The sequence below is a fragment of the Lactuca sativa genome, chromosome 3 (assembly GCF_002870075.4).
Source record: "Lactuca sativa cultivar Salinas chromosome 3, Lsat_Salinas_v11, whole genome shotgun sequence".
Lineage (NCBI taxonomy): Eukaryota > Viridiplantae > Streptophyta > Magnoliopsida > Asterales > Asteraceae > Lactuca > Lactuca sativa.
The window spans coordinates 211,916,955-211,935,065 of record NC_056625.2 but is presented as its reverse complement, the minus strand read 5'-3'; the positions used below and the strand labels follow the sequence as shown (position 1 = coordinate 211,935,065).

The 18,111-nt window shown below is 32.0% G+C and overlaps 1 protein-coding gene across 1 annotated transcript in view; it reads left to right on the top strand.

Annotated features, from left to right (window-relative positions):
- Positions 1-6,968: 6,968 nt before the first annotated feature.
- LOC111894766 (pentatricopeptide repeat-containing protein At5g39680) overlaps positions 6,969-18,111 on the top strand; it is a 70,836-nt gene continuing 59,693 nt past the window's right edge. Inside the window, exons 1-2 of the mRNA XM_023890867.2 lie at positions 6,969-8,379; positions 8,480-8,645. Coding sequence (XP_023746635.2) covers positions 6,969-8,379; positions 8,480-8,645 — 1,577 coding nt within the window. The remainder of the gene's footprint in view (positions 8,380-8,479; positions 8,646-18,111) is intronic.

The window sequence follows — 18,111 nt, the reverse complement described above, 5'->3', positions numbered from 1 at the left end:
GATGTGTACAAGAATTTAGGGTTTATGAAACCCATTTGGAGATTTGATGGATTATTATGTTGTTATACAAAGGTTTCTACCCTAGTAATAGGATGATTAGAGGTCCAGAAGTCCCATGAGTGTGTATCTCGGGAAAAACGTATCTCAGGAAGCAGTTGGATCGACTGCATGGCGTGGACTCGCCGAGTCGGATGATCAGACTCGGCGAGTAGCTTGAAGATTCACTGGGACTCGCCGAGTTGTTCTTCAGACTCGGCGAGTGGAGTCGGGGTGGCCCCGCGATTCTTCCAGGAGTGACTCGTCGAGTCAAAGAGGATACTCGACGAGTAGAAAGGGAATCTCACAGGATTGAAGGACGACCAGACTCGCCGAGTCGCCAGGGAACTCGCCGAGTCCAGTCGAGCTGTCATTGGACTGTTGACCAGAGTTGACTGGTGTGATTCTTAGGGTCAGTTAACGTGGAAGATAGAAGTATTAAATAAGGGATATATGATGTTACAGGGAGCTTGCAGCTCGGAGGATCAAGTGCAAGGGATTTTAGGAGTTGCTATCTTCTAGTGACCGCGAGGTGAGTCTTCTCACTATACCTCACCCGGAAGGGTTTGATTGTGTGACCGGAAGGTCAAGTATGTTGTGTGTTATGTTTATATGCTATGAATGGAAAATTAGTTGCTACGCGTGATATACATGCTTATATATGGGCCGGAAGGCAATGTATTATGTGACAGAAAGGTCAGGTATGATATATGATATATGTGCTTTATGTGTTAGAGTATTTGTATTATGTGTTATATATGTGTGATGGACCGGAAGGTCGGCGTGGGTAAGGCCGGAAGGTTTACCCAGCAGGGACGGAAGTCCCCTGAGACACATGGACCGGAAGGTCGGGCCGGAAGGCGATGTTATGTGGATCGAAAGATCCGGGCCGGAAGGCGATATTATGTGGATCGAAAGATCCGGGCCGGAAGGCGTATGTGCGTAAGGTATATTGGGGAACTCACTAAGCTTCGTGCTTACGTTGTTTATGTTATGTTGTTTCAGGTTCTTACAGTAACGCGGGATGGCAACGGTTCGATTGTACACACCGAAGAAAGAGTTATGATTTGGAGGATCCTGGTCTTCTATTATAATGAAAAAGAAACTATGTTTTGGAAATTCGAATGTAAATAAGATTTTAAGCAAGTGTTTTTAATATTAAATTGATTATTTAAATGAAAATTTTGTCTTTGAAAATCTGGGTGTTACAAGATCACTACCCGGATTTGTTTGGATCAGCAGACTTCGACGACGAAGTCTAGTTCAAGTGGGGGAGACTTGTAACACCTGTTCCAGGTATTACTTAATTTATTTAAGATCTAGGGTTTTGGTGTGTGGACTTGGCGAGTTGGGAGTCCAACTCATCGAGTAGAGGGCATTTCAACGACGCTGGGAGACTTGTAACATCTGGTCCAGGTATTACTTAATTTATTTAAGATTTAGGGTTTTAGTGTGTCGACTCAGCAAGTTGGGAGTTCAACTCGTTGAGTAGAGGGCATTTCAAGGACGCGAGATCTACACCCTACTCGACGAGCTGGAAGGCTGACTCGACGAGTAGACATTGTAATGATAAAACCCTAATTTTAGGGTTTGCACCCTATATAATCTCCTTAAGAGCCTTAAGGTTGACCTTCCATCAGCCTCCAAACCCTAAGAACGTCTGTGCTAACCTTAATCCCCATTCCCTTCCATTTTGTGAACTAGAGTGACTTTGAAGCTTAAGAAGAAGGAGATAGTGAGAGGATCCAACAAACCAATCACACATGCTTGAGCTTGACCATCTTGTGGACTGTTGTAAGTCTTCAACACTCAAAATACGACTAGATCGTGAGTTTACTCTTCATGGTGTTCATAAAGTTTGCAACTTTATGAATCTCCAGGGCAAAAAGGTCCCAAGGTAGGCTAGATCTAGCCTTTGGTTGAGCAAGGACACCATGCAAGGGTTTTTAGGGCATATTTCCCTCTTTTTAGACATTTTGACCTAGGGAGATGCATTGGACATGCATGTCCATAAAGCCTCCATCTTTGGAACGTTTTGAGGACTAGAAACTTTTCTGGAAAGGAGGGATTTCAGATCCCTAGAGTTTTGGACCATATGACAAAGCTTTGGAACTTCCAACCTTTGATAAGGGCCTTACAACATTTGGAACGGTTCTAGAGGGTAAAGTTGGAAACTTTATCCTTCTAGACACATTAGGGCTTTAGATCTAAGCCCTGGAGTCCTTGGATTCGGTGTATCATCACAATAAGCAAATAGGAAGGGGCACTCGACGAGTTTCCCTAACATCACGACGAGTCGGATCGGGTTTACCCACCTTCTGAATATCAAGTGAACTTGTCGAGTTGATGAAACAACTCGGTGAGTTGGCTAGGGTTTGATCAAGTTGTCTGGACTCGGTAGGAACTCGACGAGTCACTAGATGCACTCGACAAGTTGAGGTCAACATGGACTGTTGACTTTTACTGTCACCTCTGACTTTGACCAAGGTTAACCAGGGTTAACCTTGAGGGTAATTATGGGATTATGACAAGTCTATCTTATGATGCTTACAGGCAGTTGAGTTGGAGCAACACGTGGGATATATCTGGTTCTAGCTTGTCAGTTCAACATTCGAGAGAGGTGAGTCTTCTCACCATACCAACGGGTCTAAGGCACCAAGGCCAATCCATTTTATGTTCTGTGGTACACTAGCGTTCGTAGAGATATGTGGTATGATAGTTATCTTTGTGCTAATTAGTATGCTAGTGATTGAACGTTATTGCATGAAAGACCCCCGCGGGGAGCCCGTGACAGTTGGATATAAGACCATGTGGGGTAGCCCATGACATTCGTAGGAAAAGACCATGTGAGGTAGCTTACAGGTTGTGGATTTGTTTCAGGTACATCGGATCCCAAGGGCAAGGGCAAGACTTGATGGCGCGACGTGCACTCTCACACTTGCGTTATGGGACACTTTGATATTTTAAATAAAAGTTGTAATTGATATGAGTTTGAAAACAATTATATATGAGATTTTGTAATTTATGGAAATGTGTTTGGATAATCAAAAATGAAAACTTTCCTTTGAAAAATCGGGTCGTTACAGCTATGAAGTTTGTAACACTTTCAATTAATAATGTAGGTTACTGTTAACTTGTATTGTAATTTTACGCTTAATTCGTATTGTAATATCGTTTTTAATTATTTTGGTAATTTCGTAACATTATAATATATTCAATATTGATATCTATTTAAAAGTATTTATAAGATCTATTTAAAGATATTACTTGTAAAAAATAATACATAAAATATAATCATATATTATGGAATAAAGTAATGTATGCATATATTTTTAATAAGGATAAAAAATAGATTTTTTGAAAGAGAAAAACAAAATGAGATATAACTTAAAGGGTTAAATTTGTAAATATAAGGGTTATAAATGAAAATATTTTTAGCAAATAATCCCTATAAAAAAATAAAAATGGTGGCCCTCCCTCAAAACAACATGTGTCTACAAAATGTTTAAAAGTTAACCTATTTACGACACCTTTTTAAAAGTACCTAGTTTTTTTTTAAAAAAAAAACTCTTCATATCTATAAAAAGCTTTCAGTGTTATAGGGTTTTTATAACGCTTATTAAAATCGTGATCTTGATCATAGGATCGTACGATCGTAAATAGAATCGTAAGATCGTAGATAGGAGCGTAGGATCGGAGATCAGATCCTACATTCCCTTGATTTATTTATTTATTTTATTTTTTTGCAATGAATTTTTTTTACTATTTTATGTCTTTTACCCTTTTTACAAATTACCATTTATCATTTTGTGTTGTCACTTATGAGTTATGACTAATATTTTGAAGCTTTAATAACTTTTGAACGTAAAATTTAATGTTTGAAATGTTTTTATGTTTTAAAATTAAAATTAAGATTATGTTTTATTTTGTGAGATCTTAGGATTCCGATCTTGTAAATTCAAAAACGATCGTACGTAATATCTTGAACTTGAGAACCTTGGTTTTTAATTTTTATAGGGTTTTTCGGTCTTTCCAAACTGGTCATTTGATTTGTCTCTACTTTTTTTCTTAGAACGGCGATTTGTCTCTACTATCTTTTTATCTCTACTATCTCTAAGGTTGGTGGGTGTGGTGTCACATTTACCACAGTCAACGTAGGCGTCATGTCATTTTTGTCAAAAGTTGTCATTTGCTAGACACGAGTTGCCACATTTGGCATGCTAAATATATATTAACTTTAATTAATTTAGAAAATAAATATTGCAAACATATATTTTTTTTTAAACTTAAATTCCATTAAAACAAACGTAGAAATTAAAAAAAAATCACACTAGAAATTAAAAAAAAAATCACGCTAAAAATAAAAAAAAAACACAGACATTAAAAATATCACAAGAAAACTAGAATTTCAGAAACATCACACTAGAAATTCAAACATCAAGCTATTTGGGGCTTTGCCTTACAAATTATCAAAACTCAACAAGCTTGAAATTTTTGTCAGTTTGAACACAGTAAGCCTCAAGAGTATTCTGTAGCAAAATATTTTCGTTTTCACCATTTCCGGCATTATGCATCACTCTACGAAACACAATAGTAAATCGAGTTGCGAGTGTGTGTGCGTTTCTCCATTTGACGTAGATTAGATCTTTTCTTCGTGGATGAAGGGCTTGACGGTTGTATATTTTGGCGACTCTACTCCAAAAATTAGCCGAAGGGTAGTCACTGTGGTGTAGATCTTCTGTTAAATCAATCCATAAACGAGCGAGTAAGATTTTTTCTACGGTCGACCAAACAATAGCCATTTTTTGTGATGAGGAGTATAAAAGAATGGAAAAATAAGAAATTTAAGATAGTAGAATTAAGGAGATTTGAATAGGGTGAAGAGTGAATAATGATGATAATATTTATAGTTAAAGATTAAGGGTTTAAAATTTGAAATTTTGAAAAAAAAAACGGTTATATTTTTGAAATTATGTGTTTTTTTGGAAAGAGGATAATTTTTGGAAAAAATATTTAAAAAACAAATGGATTAAAAAAAATAATAATAAAACTCTCTTACATTTGTTCGTCCTCGCTGTATTGCCGAGCCGAGCTCGGCATGCCAAAGACTGAGCCCAATGTTTGCCAAGTAACCGAAGGGAACCGAATGCCACACCTAAACATGCATGGATAAATGAAACGGCTTATAAAAGCTTTATTAGGGTTCAATTTCACGTCACCCTTGGCCTTCAATTCGTCGCTAATTTCAATCTATGATATTTACCTCTTTTGTGTATGGCAGCAAAAGTCGCTCGAAAGTTTAAAGAGCCTGCTATTGCTCCAGGTACTCCTGTTATATCATATCTATATTTATGATTCTTGATAGTTAAGATTAGATATTTCTTAAGCGTTTCTTGTTTATTCCGGTTTCAACTTCGCTTGACCCCTTGGCTTCCGTAGCTTCCATCAATCTCTGATCCTCAACTTTCTCTTTACCAATGCGTCTGGCTATGCGAAATTTCTAAGAACCTGTTTTTACCCTAGGCCCTTCTGTTTTCATCAATAATTCGAGCGTACGTAATTAGGTTTTTGTGATTCTTTTGGATTAATAGTTATTAGTCAATAGTACGTGCTCACAGTCGGCTTTTACTCTAAATCATGTTTTACCACGTTATTTTTTTTACAGTCTCTGTATAAGAACGTTTTCCTAGTGGAATCAGTTTAGGGCAACAGCAGTTTAACTAAGCATCAAAACATGATTAAACATGATTATTATCTTTAGGATTGTTATATAATAAAGCAGCCCTTAGGCACGCTTTGGGATAGTGGGCTTATTTTATTAGATGGGCCAAGTTTAGTCGCAGGGCTTGTTAAAATGAGACTCCATACGTCGCACAACAAAGACAACATCATTAGCGGGATTTCTTCTTCTCTATTTTCATCTTCATCCTCCTCTGAACACAATAGTTGGAATCAACATCAAGATCAAAACAAGGTACAACTTCTAAAATCTTTTATGTTTCACCATCTCTTCTTCACAAATTCTATAGCTTTTAATGATTTCCTATCCTACTATACTTCTTCTGTAATCGGTTAATAATGTTAACTGTTTTACACTTAATCAATTAATCATGCTACATGTTTTACACTTAATCTGCAGTGATGTACAATGCCTCCTGACTTCTTGATTGATTATGTAATTAACGCTATTGACTTGTGTAGGTGGGAGAAGATATCGGATGTTGTCCAAGTTGGAGATGATGATTTTGCTAATTCTTAGTTTTCATGATTAATTAAGGATTAGGAATTTAGTATTTAAGAAGATACTTGTGCTTTTTTTTTTCACCATGCCTAATGCCCACTTTTGAAATTGATGCCTTATGCAATATGTAGTATAGGGTTTTTTAAGTATTTATAATTTAATATATAATTTCCATATTTTTCAATTTGTTTAATACCACAGACACGCTTTACGCTATTATATATGAGTAAATACTTTTTCATGATATACTTCCATTCTATCGAAGAAAATGATAGAAATTTCCGATATCTGAATATGTATCCGAAACCAAAAAGATTCGGATAGCAAAATCCATTACCTCGAGCATTCGAACAGCCCTAATAAAAACAACCATCTGGGATAACTCGGAATCTTATTAGCTTATTGGATATCTATATTTTTATTAGGATAAAGTATATTTTCATTTTAATACTATAAAAAACTAACTCATAATTTCTAGCCAACTAGATTGATTTGATATGTTGACCTATAATAAACAATTAGGATTAACCTAATTTCTTACTGTTCCATGTAAAATATCTAATCTATGTCAAATTTTATGCAGTATTAAACAAGGATTGGTGAACGGAGTTGGAATTTTAGTAACGTCAGTGTCATGATGAGGACTTCCCCTTTGCTTTTTCTACAGGACAGTGTTAAGCTCCTAAGATACATGAGTGGGACTACAAACCTTGAGTTGGGCAAAATATATTCCGATCGTTTAGCGTCTAATCAGTGGTCTCGTGATATTTACTCACAACGTAAAGCACCGGGATTTGCTCACAATGTTTGTAATCTAATGCGGAATCCTTTCCAAAACGCTTCTGGTCTTCAAGTTCTTGAATTTTTTAAATCAATGGTTTCAGAGCACGATGTGTATTTCCCTAACGAGTATATATCTTCATTGGTGCTTTCGTCTTGTGTAAACTCTGGGCACCTTTTATTTGGCACACAATGTCATGGGTATATGTTAAAATCTGGATTAGTGTTCAATAAGTACATGGAAAACGCTCTTGTGTGCTTGCATTCCATGTTGCCGGATGTGGTAGGGGCTATGCATGTTAAAGCTTCTAATGATAGATTGGATATCCGCTCTTATAATCTTATGTTGGATGAACTTGTCGAGAAAGGTTACTTGGATGAGGCATTGAGTTTCTTAAAGAGAATGTCTGTTGTAGATAAGGTGTGGAACAAAGCAACTTATATTGGTCTCTTTGGTCTTTGTTGTAAACTTAGTGATTTGGACTTGGGGCGTGAAGTACACAACAAGCTGCTAAAAAGTAATGTCGAGTTTGATGTGTCTGTATGCAGCGAAATGATCCAGATGTATGGGATATGTGGAGATATTTTAACTGCTGCAAAAGTTTTTGACATGTATGAAGTTCAAAACGTGGTTATATGGACAGCAATGTTGGCGGCTTTATCGTTAGAATTGTTTTCGGATATGCAGCATGAGAATGTTGCTCCAAATGAATATACGTTTTGTGTACTACTCGATGCATGTGCTAAAATATTATATTTGAGATACGGTAGTTCGCTGCATGCATTTGCACATAAGACTGGATTCAAGGATCATAAGAATGTCGAGAGTGCCTTGATTGACATGTACGCGAGGAGTGGTGACATTAAAGCTGCTGAAAAGGTGTTTTTAGGTACGACTTATCGTGATACTTTAACCTGGAATATCATGATCGGTGGATATGCGTATCATGGCCTTGGTAGCAAGTCGTTGGCCTTGTTTAAAAAAATGTTGGAAAAAGGAGAAGAACCTGATTCTTTGAGTTTTATCTGTGTTCTCAATGCCTGTGAACATATGGGGCTTGTGGAAGAAGGGTACTACTATTTGTACGAGTTCATGGAACAGAAGGGTGTCAAACCTGGTTTAGAGCACTATATGTGTATCATTAGTATTCTAATAAGGGCTGCACGACTAAGAGAAGCTTTAAGTTTTATTGCATCGACACCATTGAAATGGCATGCATGTGCTTGGGTGGCCTTGCTCAATGGTTGTCAGGAACATCAAAACTCCTCTCTGTTCAACCGAATTGAAGAGTTGATCCCTCATGATCTGACGCCTAAGGTGAGTAAGTTGTGTAGAGTCAGAAAGTTCCATCGTCTATTGAAACTAAGGCGGTGTGTGCATGTTGGATATCAATAAAAAAAGACATGAGTTTCTTACGGTAGACAACGAGGACCCAGAGTTTGATAAGCTTGATGACGTAATGAAGCCGATGTTTGAAGCTATTAATGACGACTCAGCTAATCTTGATGACATTGAAGTTTCGGATGGAATGAAAGAAGATCGCTCTGATTATCATAGCGAGGAGGTTGCAGTAGCTTATGCCCTGCGGTACGCACCTTACATAGCACCGATCCGTCTTATAAAAAGCTCAGGGAGGATATGTGATCGTTGCCACTCTCGAATGAAATTAATCTCAAAAGTCAGACGTAGGTTGATAATGGTGAGGGACCAGCTCCAATTCCATAACTTCCAAGATGGACGTTGCTCCTGTGAAGATTATTGGTGATACACATATATAAAAAAAGAAGTGTAACTCTAGCTCTGTATATTTCCTTAAAGAAACATTGATTTTTAGGGGGAAATCAATATTCTCTACCTCGTTTGAGCATATGTACATGTGTCCACACCTAGTCATTTCATTAGTAAGATTTAAAGATGAAACTTGTTGCATTATGTGGAGAGTTTCATTAATTAATCATGAACCCCGGTGACAAATGGAGACAAATTAAAAGGACCCAACCTTTGTAAAGAACACTTATTACACTTTTCTTTAGATCCCGCACAAATCAACATAATATGTCTTAAAATCGTCTTCCTCGATCACATATTTTCCGGTTACGAGGCCGGTCCAAGCATACATTGGACACATGGCAAAAAGAAAAAATAGCCCCTCAAGTCAAATATAATAAAGACTAGGTGTGAGACCCGTGTATTACACGGATTTATTAAAAATAAAAATTTAATATCAATATATAAATATGAAATATTTTATAATGTAATATTTTATATAACAAAAAGTAATCTTTTGAAAATTTGCAAAAAAAATTAAATCATTCGAAGTATTTATGAAAATCTATTACCAAATTAATAGGATGATTTTATTTCCTTATAAAACTCATTACAATTTTATAGGATTTTATTTTAAGAAAATAGAAATCCCTAAAAAATGACAAGTGGAAAATAAAATTTCTAAAATTCTCACAAAATGACAAGTGTCAAAAATGAAGGAGAAGATGACATGTGGCAAAAAAAACCTTCATTTATTAAAGATGATTCGAAAAAGTACTGCTTATAAAAATCATAAATAATGTCCACAAAACACAAAAATATAATCACAATAATTACAAAAAAAAATAAATAAATATTAAAGAAATGCTTTTTTGCAACATTGATGAAAAACTTCTATCTCTGATTAGGTCTGCCAATTGTGTCGTGTTCGGGTTGGCGGGTCAAAATATATCAACCCGAACACAACTCATTTAACTATATAGGTCACAGGTTGGCGGGTTCGTGTAGATTTGAGTTTGTGTGCTTGTGGGTTGGGTCGCAACAAATCGATTGTCTACTTCATTGTGCGCTCTTTGTTCACATTCAAGCGTCGACGTCGTTCAATAATGATTGCTCAATCATTCATGTCACCGTTGTTCATGAGTTCTCTCTGTCCATCACAAAGGGGAGAGCGAAAGAGGGCTTATTCGATTTTGTTTGTGAGATACTGAGATTATTTAGGGCAAACGTCAAATGTCAAATGGTCAATGATATCGGGTATCCTATCCTAATATAGACTATAAATTATATAGTGTATAATACTTAATACTTTTAAAAAATATATAATTTTTTTATTAAATTTTTAAACGAAGTGGCGGGTCAAACCGTATATTTTTTGAAAACCTATATATGACCTGTTTAATAAACGGGTTGACGGGTTCGTAGGTTGATGGATTGAAAAACTCAACCCAAACTTGTTTATTTCGTATCGTGTCATGGGTTGTATCGAGAATTGTCAAGTCTATCTCTGATGATGAAATAGTAATAGTAAGAAGAACTGTTAATAAAATGTTATAAATTACTATCTTATTAAATAAGATGCAATTGTAAAGGAATGGCTAATAAGATGCTATAGATTACTATTATGTTCATTCAACTTAATATTTTTTATTCAAACTTATTATCATGTTCATTTAAATAATAACTCACTAGTTTGAAAATTTTATCCATATATCCTTTTTACCTTTATAACAAAGCATTAAGATAAAAACATGAGAAATTTTCGATAAAGTCCTAATAATTTGAGTTAATTTATGGTTTAATTTCAACATTTATTTTTTGAAGAAAAAGTCTCAATTATCAAGTTTTATACAATAATCTGTCATTTTCTGTTGAAAAAAAAACTTTTTCGTCAATTTCGGCAAAATATAAAATAATCGAGACTCTTTTGTTCAAAAAATAAAAGTTAGGATTAATCCGTAAACTGACCCGTAATATAGGGACGATATATTCCTAAAAACATTAGAAAATTTGAAACATAAGACCTCTTGTTATACAATCCCTATTCTAATAAAAGAATAGTTTTAATCTCCTTTTGACATTTGTCATTATATTAAGTCTCATAATTAATGTAGATTTTACTATTCTTATGCCATGTGTCATCTTATTATACCTCTTAATTAATGTATGCCATTTGTCAACTTACTAATTCTTAATTTCAAATTTTAAAATTTAAATTTCTCACTCTAAGTACATTAAACTAATAACATTAGAATAAAAATTAAAATAAAATTAATATAAATTATAAGGTGATAGAATTTCATATATTTATTTAAATTTACGATTAAATTTTATATAACTAAAAAAATATCAGTTAATTAATAATTTATTTAAAATAATTGATTAATAATTTTGAGTTCTTACTATTAAAGTTTAATTAATTTTATAACCGTGGTTTCCACGGGTTTTAAACTAGTTAGATATAAAAATAATACTTAATTGAGTGAAAATTCTTAAACATAGAGCAATGCTTTTCACTTGTCCTGAATAAATTGATTTCAAAAATATGAGAAACAAAAATTTGATATATAACATATAATAGAAGGGAAATTCATAAAAAACCCAAAAAAAAAATGATACACACACATATAAGCTTTTCAAACAAAAATCAAAAAGAATATTCAAACCTTCCTTCTTATCTGACAATCACGCAAGTCGCAAGGATTCGAAATAAGAGAATCAAGAGTCCGAAGCAAAAGGAGAATGCGAGGGAATCTGCAAGAAATGAGGGTTAGGAGCAAGGAAGTCGATTGTAACCGAGAGAGAGTAACCATTTGAGGCAGTGAGATAGAAATCAACATATGGTTCATTCGATTAGTTCATGAATTCATTATCAAACGTCTGATGTCGATTCACAAGGTCTAGGGTTGATGCCTATTCAATTATCAAGGATGTAAATTCGATTATTGATTCATATGGCGCCCTAATCAGCTAGCTCCTGCTTCCTTCTGTCGGTTATTCCAATTCCTCCCATATTATAGATGTGTAATGTGTTCAGCTAAAAGTGGGTAAACTTGTTTATTTTTTGGGCTACTTTTAGTTTGGACGTTGGGCCATATATATATATATATATATATATATATATATATATATATATATATATATATATATATATATATATATATATATATATATATATATATATATATATATATATATATATATATATATATATAGAGTCAAGATCAATTAAGAAGGAAATTTTTGGTAGGAAGGTAACAAGTTTTTTTTTCTACATATTTTTTTCGCGAACAAACAAAATGAATCATTAGTTGATTTATTTGTAAGATGATTCACAAGAAAAAATTCTCAAAAAAACATCTCGATGATTCATTTATACAATGATTTTGTTGTTATTCACTAAAATTGTCACAAAAGTGAATTTTTTCTTAATTTACTTAAAAATGAATCATAAAGATGTTTTTTTTGGGAATTTTTTCTTGTGAATCATCTTACAAATGAATCATCTAGTGATTCATTTTTTTGGTTCGTCAAAAAAATATGTAGAAAAAAGACTTCTTACCTTCCTACCAAAATTTTTTTTTACCGGATCTATATCCTATATATATATATATATATATATATATATATATATATATATATATATATATATATATATATATATATATATATATATATATATATATATATATAGGGTTAGGTTATATTGTTTCTAGTAACTATTGTGTGCCAGAATGCACAGATCTTGACCACCGGATGAATAGAATCAACAATCATGATTTGGGAGTCTATGATATTATAATATGGTAGCATGTATCATATAATCACAAAAATTTCAGCAAAAGAGTATTTTGGTCAATTAACCTATTTTAAAAAAGGAAATTCTCGGATTTTAAGGAATCATTAATTCCTTTATTTTTAAAAAATCTGAATTTTTTAAATTAATTCTATTTAAGTTTTAATGTTACTTTTAATAATAGCCGATTTTATTTTGTCAGAATGACAAAAAAGTCAACAATAAACTAATAAATATATTTGTTGTTTTATTGTTGCAGAATATTATTTCATTCAAGATATTTTTTTATTAAACATGCTTAAAGAATTATACAACATATTATTAATAATAACATTTTTCTAAAAAATACGAATTTTATTCTTTAAGAATCACTATTTACATTCATCAGTAAAAAAAAAGACTATAAACATTATTACAATCATTCTAAAAAAATTATGACTAATAATGGTTTGACGATTACATTTATTCTTAAAGATTAAAACTAAAAATGGTTAAACAAGAAAAAAAAACATCAAAATCTAACAAAAACACCACTCTATTCCGAAAGAATATTCTTGTTAAGAAACAATTTAAAAATTCTGACAGAATACATTCTGTTAGAATACAAATATCGTTCTCCATGTTTTCTTCATTTTCCACATTAATGACAACTTCTTCAAAACCTAAATTCACAAGTAAAACATTATCAACTTTCAAAATATTAAAAATTTTAGTGCATTAAATAGAATAAAACAATTAATTCTAATAGAATGTGATATACATTCAAATAGAATATAACTATAATTTCTACAAATCAACATTAACAATCATCTGTAAACTTGCAATGTATATTATTTTGAAAGAATGTAATGTTTCATTATTTAGGATGTCATTCTATAAGAATCAATACCAATAACAATAATAGAAACCAATTTTATTCTGACAGAATTGGTTACGGTTATTCACTGCTTAAGGTGATCGACATTAAGATGCATTAAAAAAACCTAACAATCTAAATAGAAAAAAAACTATGAAACTGAAATAGCAGGATACATAGAATGATCAACATATATACTTATTTGTTGGTTAAAAAACTACTGATTGTGTTCCAAAATCAAAATAAAAAAGCAATTGGATTAAAATTTCTTAGATGAGGGTTCATTTTAATTAATAAAGTTTGCAAAGTTAATGAGTTACATAGGAGGGTATACCTCCTGTGTTCGGTTTCTAAGAGAATAAAAACTATAAAAAATATCCATATTACATTCCAACATAATTGGAATTCGTGATTCCATTCCGATAGAATTGGAATTCAAGATTCAGTTACCGTATGCATTCTATTGGAAAAATATCCAAGTAAAAAAATACATAAATCAATAGAACAATGGAGATGATATGCAGAATCGATAAACATTCGATAAAAATACCATCACTAACCATGAATACAATTTGAGGCCATGACATGTTGAGCGATCAATACGATAATATTTATCTTTGGCATTTCATCAAACACTTTTAGGGCGCTCCCTAAATCACACCACATTTTGTATAAATCATGAATGAATAAAATTCCAATTGAGAACCATAAACATAAAATTCATATGAACATCAACATAAAATTCATATGAACAATCAATACGGTAATTTACTCTATCTACTTATCACAAAAACAAATGTTATTATGTCGACGAGATTTGGGAAAAAAGAAAAGTAAATTGAGTTTCAAACTTAACAAGAAAAATCCACAAAAAAATAGTTGGTGGCACACTAACAGCAAAAAGACATTGTTTCCCATTAACGCCACCCACCAGCTTGTATAAATCCTTCATAAATTCTTAGTATTCATTATATTAAATCCAAGTATTATTAAATTAAAACATTTATCGACTCTTTTTTCTCAATGTTGAATGAAAAAAGTTTAATGGGAAAAATCGAGCAAACAAATGCCCTGGATAGATGAAAAAGAATCGTAAATAGTAGCATCCATTGGAAGAATCGCTAGACAACAAGAAGTAAAAGAAATGAAAATCAAATATTTACAGGGGAAAAAACCACAAACCTTTCGAACGGGAAAATAGAGACGTAGTAGATGAATGAACCGGTGAATATGAATTGATCGATGAATTGGTATCAATCCGCTACCGACGATGTTGCACAGTGGCGAAATCGAAGAAACGCCGGTGTGGAGGCGAGATAATTTTGTGAGCGACGACTGATTGATAAAGGGATGTTGGTTTTTTAGGGTTTAACTAATTAAGGAGAGATTAATTGAATGATTTTTTTACCATAATTATATATACTAAGTTTACTATTATACCATTTTTTAATTTAATTAATGATTTATTGTTTCCTGAATTTTCATTGGTGCATTTAGGCACATACTATTTGCTAGAAACATTTGAACACATATATATATATATATATATATATATATATATATATATATATATATATATATATATATATATATATATATATATATATAGGGTTAGGATCAAATGTGAACTTCAAATATTGTATGAATGTATGACTAATTTTTGTCCATTGGATTAAAAGAAATGAAGGGTTATGATATTAGGGTACATGTTATTAACATGTGGTAGCATTTACTATATAATTGCATTTAATTAATTGTAAGTGAGGTTAAAAAGTTAATATGGAAGGTGAATTTTCATAGGAACTGTAACCGTGCTTTACATAATACTCAAAAAACTTGAAACATACTTCATTCGTTAAGATTTGTGTTTTCTTTTTTCACCACTTATGATATTTGATTTTTTTCTTGATCATGAGAACAATTAAGAATTAATTTGTGACTTATTTTATGTCATTCTTATGCTTAAGAATACAATATTTTAACAATTCTTAGGGTTGATACAACATTAAGAATCAATCTTATTTAAAAGTATAACTTTTTATATATCATGAAAATCGTTAAGAATCGATTTATTAATTAAAACTCAATGCTTGATGATAAGAAAGATTATGAATGACATTTTCGTAAGAAATTTTTGTAGAATAAAACATTAATTAGATGTCATAACTGGCATTCTTAAAACATACTTTAACATTCTTAAAGAATAAAACATTAATGACAATTACATAACCAAATTTTTTCAAACAGTAAAAAATATATATGTTCTTGAAGAATAAGACAGGAAATTCTTTAAGAATATCTTTATTCATTTGGTTAATTTTTTTTATTATCAGACATTCATTCTTTTAAAAGTAAAAACATTCTTAAAGTTTAAGAGTTCATATAGATATTCTATGTGAATTACACATTCTTAAAGAATAAGATTATGTATATTCTAATTAATAAGAATCATATAAAAACTAATAAAAATCATAATATAATTTGTTAGATGCATTTTACAATATTGTTAATACATGCTAAAAGAGTATACATTCTAAAAGAATGAGGTTTTTATAAAACCTAATACAAATGATAGTATAACTGGTTGTTGCATTCTGCAAAATTACGAATACATGTAGAAAAAATATATATTCTTAAAGAATGAGGGTTTTTTAATGTATATTCTGAAAGAATATCATAGAAACAAAGAGAACAAATATAATTACTACTGCATCTCTATAAAAATCATGTCAATGAAGACAACACTTCAAGATTAAAAAAAAACGTTCCTCCTTTCTTTTCCTCTGCGATTCTCCTTTTTCATGTGTGTGTAAAAAATTCAAGAACTCAGGCTCAGGAAAAGGGATCGCCTTCTTAACTAAGTCTATAGACTTTGCTAATTGCTGCTCCTTAACTATGTTAGGCTACTTGAACACAAAGAAAACTAAGTTAATTTCAAGCTCACATGAAAAAAAAAAGTTTAAAAATAACAAGACAAAATCACTAAGTTAATTTCAAGGTCATATGACTAATATGGTGTAATGTGTACATAATGTATATGCTAAGATTTTGTGTAAATAATGAATATGCTACTGCACATAAAGAATAGATGTCAAGATTTTGTGATTCATTTACTGTACTAAAAGGCAAAACCACACACAAACTATGTTTGACATGTCTTGAATGGTACTTTGCACATTAGAAACCAATGTAAGTGATTTCCTTTCCCCTCTTATTATTATTATTTTTAATAAAAATCAAATGTACCATTGTAAACATTCAAGATGGAAGGAATTAAATTGAGATTCCATAACTAAATTGCTTTGTCTTGAAATTGAAATCATACTATTTTCTTGCAATCATTGGCATCACAGACATTGCAGAAGGTAAAATTGTAGGTGTATAATATAACTTAAACTTCTATCTGCACATAAAAAACATAGGTGAAATCAAACTTCCTTAGGAACATAAAAATAGCATAGCAAAAAAAAAAACAACAGATAGGAAAATGGAAAACAAACTTGATGAAGTAATGAAGATGAAGGTCACAATTTTTGTGACTGCCCGAAGCAAAAAAAAAAAAAAAAAAAAGCTTACAGTCGTTAAAGGAAGCCTAGAACATGATTGCAATATGATTTTACATTCAGTTACAAGACTAAAAAGTAATCGTTAAGAATTTGATTTGCTTATCCTTTTAGTCTTCATTCCTTGCAATTTCTCCCTTTTTTATTTAGGTTGAAAAATGAGGATTGGGGCTTATTTGAATAGAAAAAGGGAGAAATGGGGTCCAATATAGTAGGCCGGGGCGTGGGAATTCACAATCCCACAATATCACTGAACGGTAAAATTCTCATTCCTAGGGTTCATATGTAGGGTAATTTTCCTTAAAATGCTGCAACATGAGAGATATAGTACTAGTAGCAGAAAGAGAAATAGACATTAAATTAACATGTTTTGCTAACTTTACTTACATACTATGATGCAGTGTTCCAATGCTAGGCAAATCAAGATGCAAAGAGGCGGAGGTGGGTGAATGAAGATGCAGAGAAAGAGGCAACATGTCGTTGGTGATTCATTATTTGTGTGTGTTGGTAAAGATCTGTGTTGGTGAGTGGTGATGGTATCCTTGGATTCCGGACCATTATTGATTTTGGGGGAACAATCAACCAACAAGAAGTTAGAGAAAAGGGTCGCTGAGGACAATCGAGAAGAAGGGAGAGATAAAGAGGTTGACTAATATGAGGTTTCCTTTTATAAAAATAAGTTACAATTTTGGTATTTAATTTATTAATTATTGAATTCATTATAATACTCTTATCTATTGATTGGTCCACAATTGTTATACATTCACACAATAGATATGTATTATATATGAACCTAACTCTCTCTCTCTCTCTCTCTCTCTCTCTCTATATATATATATATATATATATATATATATATATATATATATATATATATATATACTCCCTCCGTCCAAATATTATTGTCCACAGACAAAAAACACACAAATTAAGAAAATCATTAATTACCACTAACTTTATATAATAAAACGACAGTTTTGTCCTTACTTTGCATTTAATGTTCAATTAATTTTTTAGTTTGTTAAGTAATAATGATGGGGTATTTTGGTAAAAATATTATTTATTTTTAGA